At 43.5% G+C, this 24,994-nt stretch overlaps 1 protein-coding gene across 11 annotated transcripts in view; it reads left to right on the top strand.

Moving 5' to 3' along the window:
• The window catches only part of LOC121277021 (tetratricopeptide repeat protein 39B), a 151,761-nt gene that overhangs the window by 86,887 nt on the left and 39,880 nt on the right, over positions 1 to 24,994 (top strand). For 7 of the 11 annotated variants that reach the window (XR_005942783.1, XM_041185884.1, XM_041185881.1 and 4 more), the window contains 4 exons: positions 255 to 386; positions 20,029 to 20,226; positions 21,988 to 22,064; positions 23,836 to 23,903. Coding sequence is in view for 10 of the 11 variants with exons in the window: in XM_041185884.1 (XP_041041818.1) it covers positions 255 to 386; positions 20,029 to 20,226; positions 21,988 to 22,064; positions 23,836 to 23,903 (475 nt within the window). In the remaining variant the exon portion in view is untranslated. Of the gene's footprint in view, positions 1 to 254; positions 387 to 9,859; positions 9,866 to 11,044; positions 11,142 to 20,028; positions 20,227 to 21,987; positions 22,065 to 23,835; positions 23,904 to 24,994 lie in introns of those variants that run through there. The other 4 variants (XM_041185887.1, XM_041185885.1, XM_041185883.1 and 1 more) reach the window with 3 other exon arrangements.

Genomic DNA, 24,994 nt, shown 5'->3' with positions numbered 1-24,994 from the left:
TCAGTTTTAAATGGAACAAAGTTGCCATGCAACTGGCATAGAGCCAATTGTAGCTGAAAAAATGCAAACATAGAAAATGATTGGGGAAAATAAACAAAGGAAAGGGAGGTTTTCCAAAAATGTTGAAGGAAAATAACTCTGTAATTCAACTGTGGTAGCGGCAATATCTAACCAGTATGAACTCCCCTATTTGCCATAGAGCAATGCTCAATTTTCTTTCCCTCCAGATATGTAACTAGTTGTTTTTAATGCAGGTCCAAAGACAGCATGTACCATGCCCTAGGTTACAGCACTATGCATGCGATGCAAGCAGCCATGACCTTTGAGCAACAGGATATCCTTGCAGCCATTGGAACAATGAAGGAAGCTTTGCAAACCTGCCAGAGGTGAGTTTTGCAGTGACAGTATTGTACCAAATTGTACCAAACAACCGCTATTACCACAGAAGCCCTCAGTTTGATTGATCACTACCACAGTTTGTTGCAATTATTAATATGTTCTTTTTGTAACTCATTTTTCTGATGGGATTTTTGTTACCTTCATATTTATATCAGAGCACCAGCAAGAATAGTCACGCATGATGTAGGAGATGGAAGGGTTAATTTCTCTATCCATTCTGCCCCATAGAAAATCTCCTTTAAAACCAGTATTGGTCATGATGAAAATGTTTAACGCTCCAACTAATTGTAAGATTTGCTTTTAGACATTTCTGGTGTTTTGTTTTGAAAGTTGAAATGCTCCATGCTGTCTGTTTTGATGGCTTCAAGCTCTTTGTGTTTAAGGTTAGCATGTCAATTAATCTTGTAAAAGCACTAAACTGCCCGATTTGGCTCAATTTTCCAGCAAAGTCTTAATTGAATGTGGATTAAGAACATTAAAAACTTCTTAATTTTATGCATCAAAGTGCATTAAGTCTGTTAATCTAGCCAAATAGACTGCAGGATACGTTCACTTGCTGAGTAGTTGAACTTAGTGGTCAGTCATTCATGAGAAGTTACAATTTTCTGATTTTGAATGCCTGAGTGTGAAATCATTTGTTCTCTATGGGAAATCAGAATACCATATATTCCTCACTATCTTCAATTAATTTTATGTGTTAAAAGTGTGTCAGCCTTTCATATACGTCTATGGACTATAATATTTATGGTAAGCAAAATGCATACTAATAGGGACTGTGCTATGGAGTTAGTATAATGGACATTGTCATTATGCTACGAAAGGTCAAACAAACCAAAGCAAAAGCACCAATATTACTACCTATACTTGAAAGGAAAACCTACTAGCATTAAGGCACCTGTGAATTTGAAATAAGATTACCCTTCTGCTCCCATTTCCTCAAATCAACCAAAAGGACTAAATTCAGTTTGATACTTTAGACTAGACACAACTTTCTAAGAGACAGTGAAAGAAAAAAGGTAGCTTTTGCCTGAAAAAGTGGTGAAATATTCAATGCAAATTTGATCCCTAAATACTGCAAAGTTAAGCAGCTAACTAAGATAATTATAAATTTAGTAGTCTCTCATTTTAAGCAAAATGGCCACTACTGGTTAACACTTTTGCTGCCAGAGATTTGTTTCACATCATATCAGTGTGTTTCCAATGTTTTCAAAATTTAGCCAACTGTAGATTTCAACAAATAATGAAATGGTGCAGTGTAGCAGGAGGCCATTTGCCCATCATGTCTCTGCCAGCCCTTTGAAAAAACTATAAAATTAGTCCTGCTCCCCTACTCTTTTCCATAATCTTATCACTTTTTCCCCTTCAGGCATTTATCCATTTCTACTTTGAAAGTTATTACTGAATCTGGATCCACCATCCTTTCAGGCAGTGCATTCCTGATCACAACCCATTACGGAAACATTTTTTTTCCCTCATGTCACCTCTGGTTCTTTTGCTAATTACCTTAAACCTGTGTCCTCTGCTTACCAGCCCTTCTGCCAGTGGAAACAGTTTCTCCTTATTTAGTTATCAAAACTCTCTTTGGGCGGAATTTTCCCTTCCAGCGACTAAGTGCAGTGGTGGGTGGGTTCGCTGCACGTTTCTCCACTGGGCGGCGTGGCAGGAAATGGCACCCGATTTCACGCTTGGAAGCTCATTAATTATGCATCGGTGAGTAGTTTTCCAAATCACATGACGGGGCTGGTAGTGATTCGTCTGCCCCGCCGCTACCTAATGGGCTGAAGGTCTGGGCGCCACATTTAAATGCCACCCGAGCACGTGTACATTACTCTCAGCAAGCCAGCTGGTTGTCAAGAAACTTATTGGTATTGCACCGAGGAAAAATGCAGCACCCAGGTTCAGCAATGACTCCCTTAAGGCCCTTATCCGTGGAGTCCTCCAGCACCCGGATGTCCTCTATCTGAAGGATGGCTCCAGGAGGCCCACCAGCCTCACCTCACTGACCTAGGATGCGGTTTAAGGGAGGTCAGCGCATTGAGCACCTGTCCGAGAAACGCAATCTAGTGCAGGAAGAGTTTGAATGATCTCATCTCCTCTGCCAGGGTAAGTCGACCTTCAGATCGATCCAATCTCACGTCTCTTAGTGGCATCGTGCACTCAAAGGCTTACACTGCTCAGGGATCTCGCATTATTAGTGGGGGAGACATCAGCATTGATTTTCTCACGGACTCTTTAACATCATATCTATCATGCTGCAGAAACTCCATCCTTAGCCCTTGCTGGGGAGGGCTCAGCACGCGCAGCAGGCATGTATGCTTCCCAGCCTTTGCTCCATCCCTTCTCATTGCACTCCATCCATTTGTCTTCATGCAGGCCAAGCTCGCCCACAACTGTAGGGCGATATCCCAGATGGAAGGAGGGATGGTAGGCGTCCAGGAGCCTGTCCCACTTTGAGGAGGATGCCATCTAGTTGGTGGGTGAGGACAGAGATCACTTCAGTGGCGAAGGTGAGATCGACCTCTCCCAATAATCTATTCCTCCAGAGGCTGTCTCCTCATGGTGGAAAGGTTATACACCATACAGCAGACTGCCATGAATCTTGACACTCATTCTGCCAGGAACTGCAGGGCCACTCCAGAGTGGCCCAGGCAGTGGAAGCAGTATTTCAGCATGCCCGTGGTCTGCTGTATCATGCATGGCGGAGCCATGACATCAGACAGAATGTGGACGGACTGCTCCATCCCTTGCTGTAGTCTGTTGACTGCATCTCGCAAATCTACCTGATTTTCCACCACCTGTCATGCCATCTCCAGCATGTTAGAGATGGCTGCTTGCAGAAGCTCATCATCTGACTCAGAGTTAGTGGGTGCCTCATGTCCAGCAGTCCTCCAAGTGCCAGAGACCTGGGCTGTCACTGCCTCCAGCTGCTGTGGAGATGTGTCAGTGTGATGTTCCTCAGAACGTGACCCAAGTCTAATCTAGATCCATAACCCACTGGGGTGTGTGGCTTTCCACTGCTGGAGGGTGCAAGTGAATGCAGTGATGGTTCTTCCCCGATGCATCTTCAGCATCCTCCTCTGAGGTGGCTTGGGGGCTTAAGGTAGCTTTGGTGGTCTCTCTGGGCCTGCTGGTGCCTGTGAGAGAAGATAATTTAGTTCATAAGCAGGCAGAATACAACATTGCCAATCACTCACTGTGATTATCAGGATGTGATTATGAGAAACATTTTAAACAGTGTTCAACTTCATGAGCTCCCTTGGAAACCTTGGTCCAGCAGATCCTGATGGATTTTCGCTTGGACCTGCAACCCATTGCTATAGGCATTGGTGGGATCCATCAGTGGCTAGGCGGGAGGAATGTCGGGGCACCTTGACCTCCCTCCAGGATCCCCTTCTCAGGGAGTCAGGCGGGGGCTTTGGGATACCCAGAGGGAGGAGTACCAGCAGCTGGGAACCCTTGAGCCATCCAGCCAGGTGACTCAGAGTGTTCAGCTGATGCCAATCACACCTCCCACTGTACAGGCCAAAGAAGGTTCACCTGCCCCACAGCAGGAGACCCAAAGCAGGCCAGCGTCCTCCAGGTCTTGGCCCTCTGAAGGATGCCCACTAAAATTATCAAAGACAATAGAGCGTAGCAGCCGGCAGGCTGTCTCCACCTCTGCTGTGGATGTCGGGTTGCACCTAGGCGTAGCAGTAAGGTTAGAAAAATTAAGAATCTTTGACATCACTTTTGGGTCACGGGTGTTCAGTCACTGTGTATACCCTTGTAAATACAATTCCTGCTCATGAGAATTCTCTGGTCAATTGAAAGTGTTGTGCATGTGCATTTGTGTGCCCTCTTATTGCGAGGGTTAGCCATGCTCCCACTCAATGCTCACCTTCCTTTGTGAGCCTCACATGTGATGTGTAGTTGAGTCATGATAGTTACTCGACCCTTGCATTCTGTCAGGGAGATGTGTGGAACTCTTGTAAAATATATTAGTAACCTCTACTCCTTACAAGACAACATGGAGTTAGGCTTGCTCAATAGCCTTGAAGGGTTAGCTGTAATCGTGTCTCAACATGAAAAGGCTCTCTTCATTGCTAGTGCAAAAGCACAAGATCTGTAGCTGTAATGGTCTCTCCAACCATATGCGCATCTCAGTGTCCGCTAAAAGTTTCTCATTAAGGTGGTGATGACTGAATCTAGTCCTTTGATGCAGCGATTGCGCTGCTGTGCTGATTTTCACTTCCCAGAGGGCACAGATACAGGGTTCACGACTGACCTTTCCAAAGATTAGGGCCTGCTGAATCATCAGGTTGAAGGTGCAAGTCCGAAAGCTGAACTTGCTCTCGATGCCACTAGTTGTAAAGGCCTTCCAGTGCACTGGTGTGGTACTAAGGGACAGAAGGAATGTGGCCGTTTCCTGTTGCCTGCAACTCACTCCTCCTGGAATCTTATGGCCAACAGTGTGGCACGGGCACGTCTTCCACGTCGTGCTTCTTTGTTGGAATCTTCATGTGGAAGCTGACCCTCATCTCTCTTTTCAGGTTCCTGCCCTTCTTGCTCTTCTTCATCCGAGGATCTCTCAGCCTTCTCCATGCCTCCCTCTGGCAAGGGATCCCCCCTTTGAAGCGCTAGGTTGTGAAGGGCACAACAGACCACAACTATGCGGAGCAATCCCATGTAGGAAGTACTGCAGAGCACCACCTAAGCATTCAAAGCATTGGAAGCGCATCTTCAAGATGCCAATGGTTTGCTCGATGATAGATCGTATCAACCAATACCCAACTTTGTATCTCTCCTCCAAGGCACTCTAAGGATGATGCACGAGTGTCATGAGCCATTGCTTGAGTGAGTACCCCTTATCTCCAAGCCGCTAGCCCTGTAATTGCTGAGGCCCTTCTTTGTTCATTGTCTTACGCTCAGTGGCGATGGGAATATCTGGCTTGGTACTGGGCTGCAGATAGGATAGTCATGGTTAGGGGTGGCACTTGCAGCCTGTAAATGGGGAAAACTTAATAAGGTGGGAGGGTGGTATATGAAGCTCTCCTGTGGAGTGGGGAGCTCAGTTGTGCGAGTCGCCTCCATGGGATGGGTCTGACCTCCTCGTCCTCTACCTGTTACTGGGGCTCCCCTGGACCATGGACCTCAGGCCAGGTCTCTTCTTGAAGCTGAGCTAGATGCCAGGCCCTTCTCCTCCTCATCGAATCACTGCCATCAAGAAGGCAGCATTGAGTGCAGGCTCCATTATTCAATCTTCCTTCTACCTGTGGACTGATAGATACAACAGATCAATGAACGCTGGGCAAATATAGTAGACCTCCCACGTGCAAACAGAAAGCCAATGTCATGCCCTACAGCTACATCTGTGCTTACAGTTTTTTACTGATTCAACTTTCCAGCTGAGGTGCACGCTCTCAGATCTAGGTGATCAAGATGCCAACCCTGATACTTGGCATCTCAAAACTACAGAGGTTAGAAGAGGTTTGGACACATTCATGAAATGTGCCCCTTGCCAAAGGCAATCCCGCAATCTCTGATCTTGTCTGCTGACCAATCTCAGTTTGGACTGCAGCAACGACTGTGTCCTTCGGCCTGGAAGAAAGCTCATTACAGGCTTTTATTGATGATCTGACAGATATGCAGCAGCTGTGGTTCCTTAACACTAGCCTGTATTTTTCATTCTCACATACCTCTCCGCTAATGCTCAAATGGAGCAACTATGTTGTGAAGCAACTGACTCTCGCAATTTCTCTTAAAGTGCACCAAAAGACAATGGCTTCAATTGCATTTTCTCAAGCAAGTCTTCCTCTTTTCTTTCAACTGTGACTCTCTTTCAGTGTTATAACTCCAAGCAGTTTGAGGGCGCCCCCTGAAAGAGCCCCTTAGTCTAGCTGTGGGCTCTTCCCACACTGCCTCAGACCTCTACCATGCAGGTTCTTTTCCAGTTTTGATTTTAAACTGTGCAATAACTTCTGGGTTTCAAGATGGTGGTGCTGTATTTTTATTTTGAGACCAGCTTCGACTCTCCCCCGTCAGTGTTTGGGTCCCTCCAATCTTCCTGGAACTTTACAATGTGCAGGTAGAGCCTCCACCAGTTCTGCAGCCTCCTCCAGTAACCCTTGATCCCATTATCATTGTTTTGGACATTCCAGCCCTCCTCCCTGAACCCATCACTGTTGATGTCCCCATGTCTCATGTGAATCTCACCCCTCCACAGGAGAGCTTCATATACCATCCCCCCCTTATTAAGTTTTCCCCATTTACAGGCTGCAAGTGCCACCCCTAACCATGACCATCCTATCTGCAGCCCAGTACCAGGCCAGATATTCCCATCACAACTGAGCGTAAGACAATGAACATGCCCTGCACACCAAGTTGTGTTCTATCCCAATTGAGCACACAGGCTTTGCCCCTTTCCGGAGTGGGACTACAATGTGCGTGCCATGCATAAACCTTTAGTATGGCCCGCAAAGCCCCAGGACTGCCTTTAACCTTTCACTCCGACCTCTTGTCCCCAGACCAGGGACTATGACTGCTTTTCAATTAGCTTTCCCGTTTCTTTATGACTGATCACAACACAGTCTGTCTTCCTCCGCTGCCGCCTCCCTCCATGAGCCTCTGTGCAACCCACCCCTCGGGTGCCACAATAACACAACTGGGCCCCCCCACCCCCACCCCCACCCCCACCCCTACCAAAAAACCCATTGTATTCCACAGTCTGCATGCATTCCCTCCCATTCCTACACTTCAATTTCCATCCACCCCTTCTGTGTCTGTGTTCTTGCCTTCCATGGCAGGCTCCAGCTCCCCCACCCTCAGTCTCCTCTCTGTCTGCTATTTGTCTCCCCCTCTCCAACCCCACCATAGCCCATTGCCCCCATGTATCTGTCGTCCTTCCTCTTCACCACCCTGGTCGCAATGCTGGTCTCTGTTTCCGAATGCAGCCCACAGAGTGTTGTCCTCCCCAAGTATGGAGGCACCCACCATGAGATCAACCCTACATCCCACCAATGTGGTGTCATACTGGCATTGGTGAGAAACCAGAGCAACATTGTTGCAGGTAGGCTTTGTATGTTGCACTCACCTAGAAGTCACGAGCGAAGTGAGGGTGGACAGCTGCACGCCACTTATATCTGAATGTGATTTAGACCGGTCTAATTTCTTGCTGTCATGGCACATAATTAGGAGGGGATTGTGATCCAGTGAGTTTTTAATGAGCATTCATGTTATGGTAATATATGCAAATGTATTTCCCAACATGGATCAGCAGGAAACCCAACCTGCCATCAGCCCACCATGAAAGTGGTGAGGGGAAAATTCAGAATTGATTTCCCGCTGATAGGATTCTGACTTTTGGCGCCTCTCCAAATTTTCTGCTCTCGCCTGTCACGAAACCCGCCGCTGTCCTTCAAGTTTTGAACACTCCAATATATCACTGCTTAACTTGTGATGTGGTGGAGGGAGCAATCCAGGTCTCAATTGTTACGCAGCTCGGATCTCCCACTGCGAAGCTGCCTCCAATGCATTGCTGGGCTCTTGGCACAGCTGGAGGCTGATGCAATGCTGGGAAACTTGCCTCCCTTTATGAAAATAGCTTCTAATTGCGGTCTTAAGTGTATTAATAGCCTGCCTGCCTCTGATGAGTGGACAGCCAATCCCACTCACAGCCTGCTCCTGGCGAATGTGCCTGCAGGTGGCAACATGTTGGGAAGCTGCCCAAACACTCCTTGATCTGATTTTCCACACGTCCATCACCTCCAAAACTGGATCCACATGGCTGGGAAAGGTCCAGCCATTGTTTCTGAAGTAATATGGCCACTTCTGGGCATCACACTTCAGCTGAGGAGATAACCACTGTTAAATAAAGGTTTAGGATAGCTTCCTTGCTTTTGGATGTGCCCCGATTTCCGAAGGCAAGGATCAAATATGTCCTTTTAGCAGCCTTCTCAACTTGTCGTGCCCCATTCAAAGACTTGTGCATACACCCCCAGGTGTCTCTTAAGGCCATTCTGTCCACAGATTATATACAATTTGCTCTATCCTATATTTTCCCTCAGATTAAATAAATTGTGTAATATTTCACCTTGACCTCCACCAAAGTCAATCTAAATTTTGATTGCGCATCTTTCCAATCCTATATTTTGCTGTTTTGGTACATGATAAACAATGTCCAGTCTGCTCATCAATTTGGTTGTGGGTTCTCTGGTGAAAGAACACAGGACAAATGATCTAGTTGCAGGTTTCCAAAAGGTACTTAAGCCACAGAAGGATATTTTCTTAGTAGTTAGGATGGGAGGCTTATATCAAATATAGAAGAGATGTAGGGGCTGAATTTACTAACCCCGGTGGTTGCCCCATCCACAGGCTGAAAAGCCAGTGACAATTCCACTGCGGCCACTTCCAGAAGCTCCAATGGGATTAAAAGTCAGTCTACTGTCTGCTATCAGTTCTTCCATGTCTTTAAATGTGAGCAGCCCGCCTCCAAGAGCTGCTGACCAATCAGAGGACCAGCAGTTCTTCAGTCACGGCAGAGCCACTAGGGAGTTTTGGCCACTTTGGGAATGCAGGAGGCCCTGGACTGGGAGGTGAGTGGGGTGGGCTTGCTAGGGCCGGTTAAGTAGATGCAGGGGAGGTGGCCTTCCTGGAGGGCAGTGGATGATCTTTAGCAGGCGTGGGGGAAGGGTTGACTGTTGCCGCTAGGGAGACAGTCCATGGGGCACAGTGTGGCTGATAAGGAAGGTACACCTAAGCCCACAGAGAGGCTGCCAGGATATTTAAACCACCGCCCCCCCTCCAACCGCCAGAACTGGGACCCTGTTTCTTCCCAAAAATATTTGACAGAGAACAAATGTGCAGAAGACTTTCTTCTTATGTTGATTGTTGATGGAGATTTAGATATAATGGTGTTGGGGGTTTACTGGAGGAGGAATTTGTTGGTCCATGAGGGTGATGAATGAGTGGGGGAGGTGAGTTAGAGAGTATAAGCAGTAACATGCCAATTTTACAGCACAGAAGAAAGCCATTCAGCCGATCGTACCTGATGTCTGCTTGCCCTCTTTCCTTTATCTTTTCAAAAGCATAATCTGCTATTCAAATGCTTTTGAAAAGATAAAGGTAAAAAGGGCATGGGACTCCAGTACAGGCATGATGGGCTGAATAGCTTTCTCCTGTGTTGCTTAAGTAACATTACCTTTATGAGGTTACCATATTTTGGGGCTGTTGTCAAGGTTACTTGCAGTGTTAAGTGCAGATTGTGGTCACCTTGAGAAAATAGTGAAATTAAGGTGCTTAAAGTGAGGTGAGCTTGTTCCTGGCTCTCTTTTGGCTGCCTGTTTCATGCTTACGTTCAGCAGCATTTTGCCTGTGTCATTGTTTTCTGTCTCTCCGTCTCCTCGTTGCCTCCACAGAACTGGATCAAATACTGAAAAACGTTTTTTCTCTTGTTAATTTTATTTTTGCTTCCCTACTGCACAAGATCAAGGTAAGAACGTTTCAAAATATTTTATTTCTTGACTAATTTGACAGGCTGTTCAGTTCTCCATCCTGAGTCCTCTATCTGAAAACCATGTCAGCTGATTGACGTGCTTCACCTCTCTCCATTTTGTATCTTATGCTCAAGCCCATGTTCATCTCTTCAGAACAATTTTTAAACATTCATTTGCCTTTTTACAAACAGTTCCTATTGATACCTTGTTCCTCACTCTGGCCTTGACCTTCTAGCGCCTGTCAACTCTCACCCTAGCCTTATAGTATTCCACTATCAAAACAAGAGTTGGGGGGGGGAAGTGGGGTGGCTAACCTAAAAAATGTGGGGGTTGGGGGATGGGTTTGGGCTGGGCAAGGGGTTGTTAAAGTCTGAGAAATCTGTTTTCTGACCCAAACTCTGGCTGGGATTTTCCAGCCTTGTCGTGGGCAGGGCGGCGCCCCAGCCAGAAGCCCATTGGCTTGCGGCGGGACTGGAAGATCACAGTGGCGGGCGGGTGTGGAAAATCCCACCCCATATCTCCAACTTGCCCGTTTCTGGCTTTAACTGAGGCTGGAAGGTGAAGAAGGGTCCAGCCCATTCCAAAGAGATGGGTTGGAATTTTGAAAGATGATATGCAGGCTGCGAGCCTCTTCACCGTTCAGGTTTTCAACTTAAATTGCTATCGGCTTGTTTTGCCAAACATTGGGAAGAACAGCAGTTTCAGCAAGGCAAGGACTTGGCGGATTCAGGAGGTAAGCACCTTGATTCAGGTGCCTGCCAGAGGAAATTTTCCAATCCGGCAACACCAGCCCACATGCCACAAGCCCTCTGATCCAAACTTGCTGCCTCTGACCAGCCCATTGCCCCTCACCATTCTCTCCTCACGCTCCACCGCTAGGACCCTGATTTCATCCCCCAAAGGAGATCTCTGACTGTTCTGCCCTGATTCCAACCTCCTGTTACACCCCCCACCCCCAAACCCCTTGCCTACTTCTGTGGCCATCATCAGTTGGCTCTCTGTCCGACTGAAGACCTAGCCTGTCAATCAGGATGTGAGGGAGTCTCAAATCCCCCACTACTTTCTGCTTGTCTTGCTCCCTGCAAGCCAGTAAGTAAAACCTCTCCCCCCTAACTGGACTGTTTTGTTTTATGAAAATGATCATTATGTTTAATATTCCTTTTAATTAACAAAAGCACAAGCTGTGTTTGAAGATGGAGAGAGGTGGAGAAAAACATGTAATTTTCTTCCATGAATGGAGGCAGAAGCATGTAACGGTGCTAGGAGGGAAAGGTAAAGGAAAGAGTTTGTTTGGCCATTACTCCTTTTGCTTTTAAATGCTTGATTGCTTCTTTGTCCAATTAACTAAGGATGCTCCAAAATTATGCTCTAATGATATAATTAACTATTTTAAAATAACCTTACCCTTGAAGAAAATGTCCAGTGTAATTCTTTGAGAGTTTGGTACTATTTTAGCAAAACCATTGCTGTATGATAAACATTTCTGTCTGGTTGATGTAAGCTTGTATCGTGCAGCGTTAACTATCTTAATATATTCTGTGGGAACAAAGAAGTTTAGGATTCTAAAACTATACGAAAATTTGGAAGAGACAAGATCACTGGTCCTCTTCACATTTCCCAGTATTAATGACCTATGGTGCACTAAATTATGCTAGGGTGGTGGCCAGTTGCTTCACTTATTCTGGAGACAACAGGGATCTCCATTGGGACTCAGTGGGAGGCCCAAATTAATCGAGACTGCATTATATGCTTGACTGCCCATATAATTGAGGCTCAGTGCTAGAATTTTAGACAATCCATATACATATTTAGCGGTGTATATTTGAAAATGTAATTTCCTTGCTGTTTGTGGTGGATGGCAAAACCATCTGATAAATACTGCCCAAAGTCTTGACCAGCTGTTCACCCTGCTAACAACTGTTGGATGCATTTGGAAAGTGAAGATTTGGGGCTGCTTTAACCAGCCTTTAAATCTGTAAGTACAGTATTGAAATACATGAAATGGCCTGCGTGCCTAATATGTTACAAGCAGTGTCTTTATAATTGATGCCTCTGGTGACAAATGATTAGTGCATCTGCCCGACATTGGTGGCTACCTGTGACGAGCATGGTCATTGTAAGGTGGAGGAGGCTATAATATGGAGGCTTCCCTGCAACAGTTGCATATCATTTGAAGGGCTTATAGATGCCTATAGCAAAGGCTCAAGGTAGCATAAAGATGTCACAGTTTCCAAAATCTTCTGTCACACTTGTACAGCTATACTGATCACTTCTTTCTCTTCGGATATTTTGGTACCAAGATCTGCTTATCCTCTGAAGGAGCAAAGTTCATGAGGTCCTTCAGTGGCCTGATGACACTCAACAGTGTACACCAAGGCCAAAGGAAAAAGTACCTAAAAGTTACAGTAATGTTGCTTTCTTTATACTAAAATTTCTACTGATATTCCATTGTCAATCCTTCATCCAGTATATAAGAACATTACTGGAGGTGCTGGACTGTACTCAATTGTCAACTTTAAATTATGACCATAATTGCTTAAAGTTTGATCAGATTGCCAGTCTTTCAGGTATTTGCAGGTAATTCTTATGGTGTACATAATGCTTTATAACTTCATGGAGACAATCCTCATCCAAAAGCAGCTCTCGTTTTCACTTGCTTTGTGCAAGTTTGTTTGATTTTGGTTTTGAGTTAGTGAAGCTCTGGCCTTTATTGTCAATCAGATGTGTTGATTTAATTCTCAGACAGATGGTGTACTGAATTTTTAACCTAAGAATGCTTTCAAGTTTCATTTTGTGTCAAACTGTTATCCAGTCGCTTTGCCTACTACCAGTAATTTCAAAAGTAAAGCATTGTTTCCTATGCATGGTATTGACAGTGCCCTAAGTTGCATGTCTCTCACAGGCCCATTTAGCTAGTTTTGAGAGTTACTCATTTCCAAGGAAAGGCATTAGTGACTAAACAGCACATAGCCAAGTGAATAGGGAATCCTGCACTGTTACCTCCATGCAGGGAAGAAGCACAGGATTATGTTAAGGGTCATTGCATATAGTCACAGGGGCTTAACCACATCTGCTCTAAACAGAACTCAAATGGGAGGAACCTTTGCTAAGATCGGTTTTCAGTATAGCACTCCTACCTGGAATACCTAATCACCTTTGAAATTATAGCACGCACATCCTACTGAATAATTCAGTTTCTATCAAGCCAGTTCAAAGCTTCTAGCTGACTCCTCTGCCTACAATCCATCCAGTTTGAAACATTGTTGTTATGGTGGCATTAAGAACAGATTGTTTGCCCACCCTTTGGCAAGAAAAATCAAAGCTAGACAGAATAAAAATTAGAAAAAATGCATAAAGCAGAAATGCTCTCAAGTGTTCTTTATTTCCTCCCAATATTAGTTGCAATGTTGAGCATTCAAAATGCCCAATAAATCAAGCTTGTAGATTGTTATAAAATTCATGTGCATAATTTAATGGTTATCAGGAAACCTTAGTAGCTAAACTAAATTGCAAATGATCTGCTCTGTTATATATCACCGATGTAAACCTCCTTTCAAAAGACAATGGGCAGAATTTTCCCCCCGTCGGGGGCGGGGGTGGGTTCAAGAGCGGATGCATGGAGGCACACTTCCGATCGGCGCCCGATTGGGGGCGTGCTGCCATTTTATGTGGGTGGGCCAATTAAGGCCCACCCAGCGTGATGACCTCAAAGAAGTGCTATGCGCTCCCTGTGCGGGGGGTGGGGGGGTGGGGGGGGTGGGGCGGCAGTATGCGCGTAAAAGAGCACACTCATCTCCCTGAGGCTAAGTGCTGCCTCGGAGATTGGCTGCACATTAAAAAATATTGAAAAACAGAAAAAAAAATTCCCTGACATGTCCCCCCCGATGTGATACTGTCACATGAGTTGGGACATGTCCATTACTTTCAGTTTCACTTTTTAAAAAAATTTATATACACCCATGGATGAGGTTTCATGCTTTTTCCAATGCCCACCAGGGCTCCCGGCCTGTCCGCCAACCTTAAGATTGGACGGGCAGGTCCAGTAATTACATTAATTACTTTGTCAATGGCCTCAATAGGCCATTGACAGGTCGGTTGGTGCACAGTTGGTTTGGCTGAGCCCCTGCTGACCTGAAAATTGAAATTGGGCAGGGTGACGCTGGGAGTTCTGCGTCATTTGTCATTTTACACATTGGCGAGGGGACCCCGCCCCCTATTCGCCGACCAAGAAATCCTGGCCAGTGATTTTAAAGAACGCCACTATATTTTATGTAATGTAATAGGAAGACAGGCCGAGATATGTAGAGAATAATGATAACAATAGAAATTTCAGCATTAATGTCGGTCATTTGGTAGTTAGTGATCGTATTAGTGTTTGCTCCACATTGTAGCTGTCTAGTATAATCCAATTTGCTTGCAGTTTCCCCATAGCCTATTAATATTTTTTCTCTGCACGTATGCATTCAATTCTGTCTTGAACAGAGGATCACTTGGCTTTGCTGGCACCTGTGGTAATACATTCTATATCATCATGTCCCTTCACATGAAAAATATTCTCCTAACTTTGCCCTTTTTGGTTTTAGTGCAAACGATAAGTTTATACACCTGGTTGCCAATTTACCAAGCAATGGAAATAATCCTTCACTATTTACCCCCTTAAAGCACACGAGGTCCATCATAACCCTCTGTACTCAATGTTACACTTAGTTTTTTAAGGACCTTTTCCTTAACGATATCATTTTGTCACTGGCCACCATCCTTTCTTTAGACGGAAGCCAAAATTGGAGATTTACTTCAACTGTAGCTGAGCTGATGTTGAGGAATATCTTTTGTGTTTAATGTCTATATATGTTGGAATTGCAGTGTCTTTTTTCTATCTGCGCTTCTGTTGTTAAGAACTATGTATCGGTACCTTGGATCTTTCTTTTCATCCACACCGTTGAATGGTTTACCATTAAGGTGTCCTCGCCATTCTTTGTTTTTCAATCTCTGCATACTGCTTCACATTATTCACATTTATCTGCATTGAACTACATCCTGCATGCCCACTGAACTGTGCCTTCTTGCATCCCTTCTCATGATTTGCTGTGCTCTTTAATATGGCACCAACAGCAAATTTTGATAATTCCTTCATTTCCATCTCCAATTGGAGAGAAAGAGAACAAAAGAAGCAGGAGCAGGAGCAGTCATTGGACCCCTCAAGCTTGCCCCGCCATTCAATAAGATCGTGTCTGATTTGCCCCAGGGCTCAACTCCTGTTTCGTGCCAGCTCTTCATAGCCCTCTACTCCCTGATATTTTAAAAATCTATCTACCTCCTCTTTAAATACTTTCAATGATCTAGCCTCCACAACTCTGGGGTAGAGAATTCCAGACATTCACTACCCTCTGAGAGAAGAAATTCCTTCGGATCTCAGTTTTAAATGAGTGTCCCCTTATTCTGTAACTATGTCCCCTAGTTTGAGATTCTCCCACTAGCGGAAACATCTCAACGTCTCCTCTCTCAAGCCCCCTCAGAATCTTGCACGTTTCAATAAGATCACCCCTTGTTCTTCTAAACTCTAATAAATAAAGGCCTAACCTGTTTAGCCATTCCTGCTAATGTGAACCCCATCATCCCAGGAATCAGCCTAGTGAATCTCTTTTGAACTATCTCCAATGCCAGTTTATCCTTCCTTAAATATGGTGACCAAAACTATCCACTGTACTCCAGGTGTGGCCTCACCAACACCCTGTACAGTTGTTACAAGACCTCCCTATATTTAAACTCCAACCCTCTAGCAATACAGGCCAAAATTCCATTTGCCTTCTTAATTACTTGCTGCACTTGCATGCTAACTTCTGGTGTTTCATGCACAAGAACATGCAGATCCCTCTGTGCTGCACTTTTTTGGAGTCTCTTTCCATTTAAGTAATAGTCTGCCTTTTGATTCTTCCTACCAAAGTGCATGACCTCACATTCCCCTACGTTAAACTCCATCTGCCAAGTTTTTGCCCACTCACTCAACCTATGTATATCCCTTGCAGATTCCTTACGTCTTCTTCACAACATGCCTTCCCACCTTTTTTGTATTGTCAGCAAATTTGGATACATTACACTCTGCTCCATCCTCCATGTCATTAATATAGATAGCAAATAATAAAGGCCCTAGGACTGATCCTTGTGGCACTCCACTAGTTATGTCTTTCCAACCTGAAAAAGACCCATTAACCCCGACTCTGTGTCAACTAATCCTCAATCCATGCTAATACATTATTCCCAATACCCTGAGCTCCTACCTTGTGCAATAATTTATTATGTAGCACCTTATCGAATTCCTTCTGGAAATCCAAATATACTACATCTACCTATTCCCCTTTATCAACTCTGCTTGTTATTTCCTCAAAGAACTCTAGCAAATTTGTCAAACATGATTTCCCTTTCACAAAACCACGTTGCCTCTGTTTGTGTTAAGTTTTTCTAAATATCCTGCTATTTCTTCCTTAGTATTGGACTCTAGTATTTTCCCAACAGCAGATGTTAGGCTGACTGGCCTATAGTTTCCTGATTTTTGTCTCCCTCCCTTCTTGAACAGTGGTGTCACATTAACAGTTTTCTGCTGGGACGGTCCCAGAATCCAGTGAGTTCTGGAATATTTCAACCACTGCCTCTACTATCTCTGCGGCCACTTCCTTTAAAATTCTTGGATGCAGGCCATCAAGGTCCTGGTGACTTGTGTGCCTTTAGTCGTTTTAGTTTGTCAAATACTTTGTTCCTCATGATAGAGACTGTTACAAGACCTTTCCTCCCATTAGCTCCTTGCTTATCTGATATCTTTGGGATGTTTATATATCCTCCGATGCAAAATATTGGTTTAAGTTATCTTTAATTTCCCTGTTCCCGGTTATCAATTCTCCAGTTGCATCCTCCAAGGGACCCATGCTCACTTTAGCCACCCTTTTTATATACTTGTAGAAGGTCTTGCTGTTTGTTTTTATATTTCTTGCCAATTTACTTTCATAATCAATTTTTTTCCTCCTTTATTAGCTTTTTAGTCATCTGCTGGTTCCTAAATAAATTCCCAATCTTCTGGCCTACCACTAGTTTTCGCTGCTTTGTATACCTTAGTCTTTGATTGAATACTGTCCTTGACCGCCTTTGTTAACCACGGGTGGTTCATCCTTCTCATCGAGTACTTCTTTTTGACTGGGATAAATTTTTGCTGAGCGTTATGAAAAATCTGCTTAAATGTCTGCCATTGCTCATCCACTGACCTTACTCTCAGTCTATTTTCCCAGCCTGCTTTAGACAACTCTTTCTTCATACCTCTGTAATTGCCCATATTTAAGTTGAGGACACTGATTTGAGACCCAAGCTGCTTGCCCTCAAACTGAATTTGAAATTCTACCATGTTGTGATCGCTACCCACTAGAGGATCCTTAACTACGAGATCTCTTATCAATCCTACCTCATTACACATTAATAGATCTAAAATAGCCTGTTCCTGGGTAGTTTCTGCAACGTATTGCTCTAAGAAACAACCCCTGATGCACTCTACAAATTCGTCTCCCCATGTTACCCCTGTCAATCTGAGTTGCCCAGTCAATGTGCAGATTAAAATCACCCATGACAATTGTAGCACCCTGCTTACATGCCTCCATAATTTCCTGATTTATACTTTTTGTCCTACAGTGAGGCAACTCATCAGGGGCCTACAGACAACTCCCACCCATGACTTCTTCCCCTTGCTATTCCTTATTTTCATCCAAACCGATTCTACATCACGATCTATCGCACCTATATCACTACTCAACACTGCACTGATACGTTCCTTTATTAACAAAGCTACCCCACCTCCTTTTCCACTTTTATCTATTTTTCCGGAAGGTCGTATACCCTTGAACCTTGAGTTCCCAGTCTTGGTCACCCTGCAACCACACTTCTATAATAGCTATCAAGTTAAATTCATTTATTTCTATTTGTGCCGTCAACTCATCTATCTTGTTACAAATGCTGTGTGCAACCCATTCATGGACATGCTTCTAGAAACATGTTGTAACTTTCAGAAGTATTCATTTATTGCTGTTATGTTTTCTGTCCTTTGGTCATCCTTCTATCTGTGTCTCTACCTTTAAACCATGGATCTTGATTGTGACATCACGTGTCTTCTGGAGGCCTTCATTCAAGCACTTTTTGCATCCTAAGATACCATCCTGACTTGAACTTGTTTCGTCATTGCTTCTGGGTCAAAATTGCAGAGCTCCCTACTGAATAACATTATGGGAGGCCATTTGCTATACAGATTGCAGCAGTTCAAGAAGAAGGCCCACCAACACCATTTCTGGACAACTGGCAATAAATAGGAAATACCAGCCTTGCCACCAATGCCCACATTCTGAGAATGACTTTAAAAATATGCCATTTCCTTTTTAGTATTCGTATTAACGTTAGTGGTTCCTCTGCACTACTCCTTCACCCTTCTCTCTCAAAAATTGTGCAGAGTTCTGAAGTATATCTGTCATTCCTTTATCCTCTGCTACAAGATTATCATCTTCATCCTATCTCTTTTATGACATGCTTTTGTTTTCTGTGTGCAGAAAAGTTTTTTTTATTACACTTGATGTTCTCTGGTAGCCTTTTTAAAAAATATACCCATAGCCCTTTTTATTTTCCTGTGTAATTTTCAGCAAGGAATTGCTAGGAAATGGATAAGTGCTGTGCTATATTTATTAGAGGATATTGAACCTACAATAGCAGGGCTATCTGAAAGTTGGAAACCCTTTATTCTGTATTGGTCTTTCTGATGCATCTAGGAGATAATACAATAAAAATTGGCCAATTTTCTTTTGTATAGAAATAATCTTTATTTAGTGCCACCATTATAATATATCGCACAGATCTCTGAAACCTGAACATCCTGGGTTTAGCATTAAAAATCTTAAACTCTTATTGTTGAATAATGTCAGGCTTTTACAAATAATCTTAAAATTAGAGTCAGGCCGTTCAAAAGTGATGTCAGGAAGCACTTTTTGCAAAGGGTGTAAGTTTGGAACTCTTCCCCCAAAAGTCTATGGATGCTGGCTCAATTGAGGCTTTTCGGACAGAGATCTATAGGTGAGGTATCAAGGTTAAATAATGGGTTAAAAGTAGGTGAATGAAGCTGAGGCACAGATCAGTGATGATCTAATTGAATGGCAGAACAGGCTCAGAGCTGATTGGCCTACTCCTGCTCCTATGTTGTACTCAGTACTTTGGAAAATGCCTATTCCATTTTGAGAACAACACAAAATATTTGCAAGAACAATCGGTGAGAACAATGTCACAGCATCTATCAATCACTTAACTAGAAATTGATCACCAAATTACCTCAATACAGTGGTGCTACCTTGTATAAAGGTGGAGCAGGAGGGACGGATATCAGCAGCAATTTCAGGATTTGGAGCATGAAGAAAGGATGGTCAAATGCTGAGAGATGCAGGAAAGGAGGCGATATCCCCATATTATACCCAATTCCCCTTATTTGCACAGATGATTCCAGTTCACAAAGCTCATTCTGTTGAAATGATTGCTCCTACTCTAATTCAATTACGCATAAGACTGCAAAACCCTTGACCTGCCAACTTCCTTTTTGCAAAACCTGCAGGATTTTAAACCTGAAATTTGAGCCAGCCAATCCTGACTTCACTTCCCTCCTCTTTATCTAGTTTAATTTGCTTGTAGACTGTCACAACTTCACTTCAGCTTCTCAAAAAAAAGCCCCAATTTGTAACCTTTATGCTTTTCCAGCACTTGCTGCTGAGGTGCTGTGAGGTTTGAAATTGATGGGGGTGATGTGTAGCTGCTGAGTCAACGCTCCATGACTTCTCTCTCAAACTGATCTGAAAGTGCTGCCCCCCTAGCTTGCAGTTCTTTTAACATCTTTCCTCTGACAAGCACTGGGCACAAGCTTCCTTTTAATTAGCAAAATAATTAAAGCCATTTCCCTTCATCTCCTGTGTTGGTCTTGTACCTTGAAGCAACTGAGAGGGCATGTCTTTTAAAAACATTTGATGATTTCATTAATTACCTAATTATCACTTCTTTCATTTATAAAATATTTGCTCGAATCACTATGTGCTGAAACTCAGCAATATATGGCAAGGTTTGTTTTGACGTTTAATGTGTTTTTCCTCAAAATAAGAAGTTGCTGTTCCAAACCTGTGCTGTGCCATGGAGTAGGAGTTCATTTTCTCAAGCAGTGGGTTCCCAAACTCAGTCATGGTATTACAGCCGCACTCAGCAAAAGCAAAGCTCTGAGGACCAGTGGAAAGGAGGGAATACTGAGGAACAGAATTGTGCCGCATTACACCTTCTGGCAGAGCAACATTGACCAGAAGTGGTAGGCAGGGCAGAAATTTCATAGGTTTGACTGTATATATAAAAGTGTAATTTAATAAATCTGGGAGACTGTGGACTGGCACTGGAGTTGTTGTTTAGAAACCCAACTGGTTCACCGTTATCCTCCAGGAAGGAACCTGTCACTTCTACCTAGTCTGATCTACATATGGCTACAGTTCTATACCACATAGACAACTATGGATGAGCAATAATAGAGGCAGTGTTGCTTACATCTAAAGAAAAAAGGGAAATGGAAATGTAAATTAGATGAATTCAACAAAACCAGGCTAGTGTAGGATAAGTGGTAAATGGTTCATTAGTGAGCGCCTCATCAGAGAACCCCTGTGGTATGATAATATAGGAGAAACGTATCTCCAGGTTCTACTTCATAAGCTTGCAGGGAGAAAGAGATATGTGGTTTATATTACAATATTACTTCAAAGATAGGGTGATATCAGTAAGGTGGTGGGTATTCCTCTGAACTTACATAACAACAGATGGACTTCTTAATTTATCCTTGAGATGCGGGTGTCGCTGGCAAGGCCCTCATTTATTGCTTATTTCTAGTTAACCTTCAGCAGAATGTGTTGAGCTGCCTTTTAGAGCCACTGCAGTCTGTGTGGAAAAGGTTTGCTCACAATGCTGTTAGGTATTCCAGAACTCTGACCCAGCAACCATGAAGGAATGGCAATATATGTTTTAGTCAGCATGGTGTGTGACTTGGTGAGAAAATTTAAGCTAATGGTGTTTCCATGCACTTGCTGCCCTTGCCCTTCTGGGTGAGTGTGCAATTTTGAAATGACCTGCCAAGAAGTCAGGAACATCTATGAGATGTCAGTGCTTCATCTAAGACTGAATCCGGTGAATTCATGGTCATTTAATTGAAATTCTTCAATTGATCCAATTTTTTAAGAACCAGATTGTTGCTTTGCTTAATTCAAATTATTGGATAATTCAAATTATTTTAATGAAAGAAATCGAATCATCTGAAATGGTTTCAGCAGGTGGGATCAATAAATGGATGCTCATTATCTAGCAGAGTCACCAAACTACTTCTGCTGCAAGACTTGTGTGCGAGTCTACCACAATGGTCAAAACTTGTTTGGAAACCAGCCATGCCAATTCTTGGAATGGCTGTTTGGGGTTTTAGCCACTGCTCCCACTACAAGGTCATTGACATAGACATAAAGAGAGGAGAACTAGGAGTAGGGCTCCCTAAGCACTTGATCCTTGATTGAGACCCAACATAACTGCCAGCATCACACCCTTGATTATGTTCCAGATCCTGGTCAAGGATGGTGCACCCAAATCAGTGATCTCTATTGCTTAGAATGACAAGGGCAACAGAAGAGGACCACCACCTCTGCGTTCCCCTCCCAAGGCATACACCATCTTGGCTTGGACATATGTTGCTGTTCATTCATCATCAGTGGGTCAAAATCCTGGAACACCCTACCTAACTGTAATGGGAGAGAATACCTTGACCACCCGAGCAGTAGCAGCTCAAGTAGGCCACTACGTCGCCTTTTTGCTGGCAACTGGGGATGGATTTCAGACAGGCAATTAGAGTCATAGAGTTATACAGTTGTAAGTGTTCAAAACTATGCCAACATTGGAAAATAAAAGTATGGAAAACTAATCATTGTGAGGCTTGAAAATCTATTTACTAAGCATGCTATTTCTTCATTAAAACAAGACTAGTTTAAACTGCAATCTATTGTTATGTCAAACTTCTCAACAGGCTTAAAAATGTTTTGTTCAGGTTTCGAAAGAAGAATTCTGTTGTGGAGTCATTATCACATTTAGTTTCAAAACAAGGGTCTGACCAACTGACAGAAGGTACAGTAAACTTTTGGTGTAAATATGTCATAACCGGCCAGGTGACATAGTAGTTTAGGGGCCAGGAATATGAGGTATACAGAAGGTTAGTGAGTACTTCAGGAAGAGTATTAAGTGGTTGGGGTGGAAAGTATTAAGGATTTGGAGAGGCAAGGTTATGTAAGATATAACACTGTGTGGGAAGGGAGAATTGGTGACGAATTGGGTAGGGAGTAATGTGGATAGTAAAGGGGAAATGGGGCAGTGAGTAATGAAGTTGTACATAAGAATTAATTTATAAGAAAAGGAATCAGCGTGGCTGGAGCAGTAAGTATTTGGGTGAAGAGAATTGTGCAGGTGTAATATTTGAAAGGAGGCACTTTATATTCCATGAGGGGGCGCCCGATACATAAATGGAGAGCAGTGGTACTGGATGGACCAAGAGACAGAGAAAAAGATAGAGAAGGAGATTGAAGGACCAATATGGCGGTGAAGAGCCATGGAGTAACTGAGAGAAAAGCAGGATCAGAAAAAAATAGATGAGTGGAACCAGTAGCATGAGGGAAGGGAATAAGATGGAAATGAAGAGCAATGGATATGGAGGAGAGGGGCTGAAGCAGATAGAGGAAGATAAGGAGGAGTGGAGTGAGATAACTAGGAAAGCAAAAATTGAACTTCAGACTTAGAGAGCAATATTCAACCAGGAACAGACATGAGTTGCTATGTAACCGGCAACTGAGCTTTCAGAAAAACGTAGCTTTTATCAAAGTGACTAAATTAATCAAATAAAATGGCACTAGACCAGTGTCATCATACTTATGCTTACCTTTGCTGTATGAATAAAGTGCGAAAGGGGGTGGGGCGGGGGCAGGCACCCACTTTGGTGGTCTGCTGGACTCAGGACTGCATCTTGTCGGCGGCAGAGTGTATATCCCCATTAAGGATGACTGCCAACCCCAGAGGTTGCCAGCCAATTGGAGGGCAGATAGCTGAATATTCTCAGCAGCACCACCAGAAGTGGTGCCCACTGCTGGGACTGCACCTGGAAGAAGAAGATACCATGGAAGGGCAGTCTTTTCATAAGCAGTTAAAAGAGGTCTAGGACACTAAAGCCAGTGAAGCAGGCCCCAGCGAGTGGTGGGGGTCGGAGGGAAGAGTTGTAGTTGGTGAGGCCAGGTAGAGCTGTGCCTCGGGGAATGGCCCCTACCGCCAGGGCCCAAAACCCCTGCCACCCCCATTGGCCAAAGAGTGCCTGAATAGGAGGGCATCCCCTGTTGGGTTCAGGGTTCATTTGGCAGTCTCCCCACGTGGCGGATGCCCTCAACCTGTGCTGCAGGAGGAGACCCTTAATTAGCTAGTCAAGTGGCTCAATTGGCCTCTGGGAGGATGTTGGTAAAATGGCATGCCATCAGGAAGACGGTGGGCAAGCCACCCCACGTTCCCGTGTGATTTTATTGTGCCTACCCTGGTCCTAGTCTCCCAGCTCATGGCTTAAATTTTATTGTGGAATTGTCTGCAATAGCAGTAAATACACCTCATAATCATACCTGAAGTATAACCAGTAAAACAAACCACATAGTCAGGACACTGCATCTGCTGCCTGTGGTATCATTTATGTCTCTGACTGTTGTGAAAACACCCCTTGATAAAACTTGTTGATAATGCATGATCCGGACAATAAAATTGCATGAGTATAATTTCTCACCCTTTATCTCCCTCTCTGATAATCTAAGTACTATTTTAAGTCTAAATTTTAATTGCAAACAGTCCTGAATACATTGTTTTTCATTAGAGGAGATGCATGCAGAGATGTGCTACGCCGAATGCCTACTTCAGAAGGCAGCTCTGACATTAGTGCAGGTAAGAAACCACTTCTATGTTTAAACATGTTTGGTTTTATTAACGGAACACAGTTCACAATGAAGCATTAATCGCTATTTGAGCTAGCCTAGCAGTTTTATGTAATTGTAATCAATCCAAAATTGATTTTAATAAGATTAAGTTTGTGGAGAGCGAACGATGGTTTGCAAAATAACCATTTAAACTTGTTCCTCCTCCTCCTCCTCAAAGTGTTGGAATGTCTTTTGGCGGTGTATGATTCCATGGACATTGATCATTGTCCAGTTCTGTGTTCATGTAGGTCAGAACGTGAAGAGTATGGGTGGGCTATTGAATCATGCCAAATATAACAGCTGGGCCCAGTATCTGCATGGATGTACTCCAGCTGACATTTTGTACCCGATCCCAGTGGGCACTTATAATGAGAGAAATTGCTAATCAGTTGAGATCAGCTAACTTGGTGTGGAGTGGAGAAAACCCCTTTTTAATATTTGGGTCAGATCTGAGCTAATTGTGCGATTAACTTGACAACAACATCATAACCATTCTCAAATTTATAAACTTCTCAAGTGTAATTTTGAAGCAAATGCATATCATACATCAAGTGCAGACTGTTTTTTCCAGTCACATCTGTAGGATAGGTATCATCATGTGTTGGGGGAAATAATTTTTTATTTTATCTGTCTCTAGCCCAGGGTGTTGAGATCAATTGCCACTGCCTGGCTGAGATTGGTGAACTTATCACAGACTGGGAATTAACAATAAGTTCTTTGGATATGAGCAATACTGGCAAAGCAGTATTTATTGCCAACCCCCAGTCTCCGAGTGGATTAAGATTCAGCTATTCGTGAACAATCTAGCATTCAGGAATTGAAGTTAAAATCCATTGGACTGTAAGGCGAATTGATGCATTAGACAAATTACTTGGTTAATAACCCATTTGGACTGATGGAAAAGCAAGAGTAAGATCCATCTGCCACATTGCTGTAACAAACTGCTTTTGTCACACATGAATGAAACATAATCACTGATCAGTGAACATTACACAATCTATTGTCAGCTGTTAACTTGGGAATTATGACTGAACTTTGAGATCTGACAAATGGTTTAAA

The sequence above is a fragment of the Carcharodon carcharias genome, chromosome 4 (assembly GCF_017639515.1).
Source record: "Carcharodon carcharias isolate sCarCar2 chromosome 4, sCarCar2.pri, whole genome shotgun sequence".
In the NCBI taxonomy this organism is placed as follows: Eukaryota; Metazoa; Chordata; class Chondrichthyes; order Lamniformes; family Lamnidae; genus Carcharodon; species Carcharodon carcharias.
Note: the sequence above shows the minus strand (reverse complement) of the source record. Positions and strands in the feature narration are given on the sequence as shown.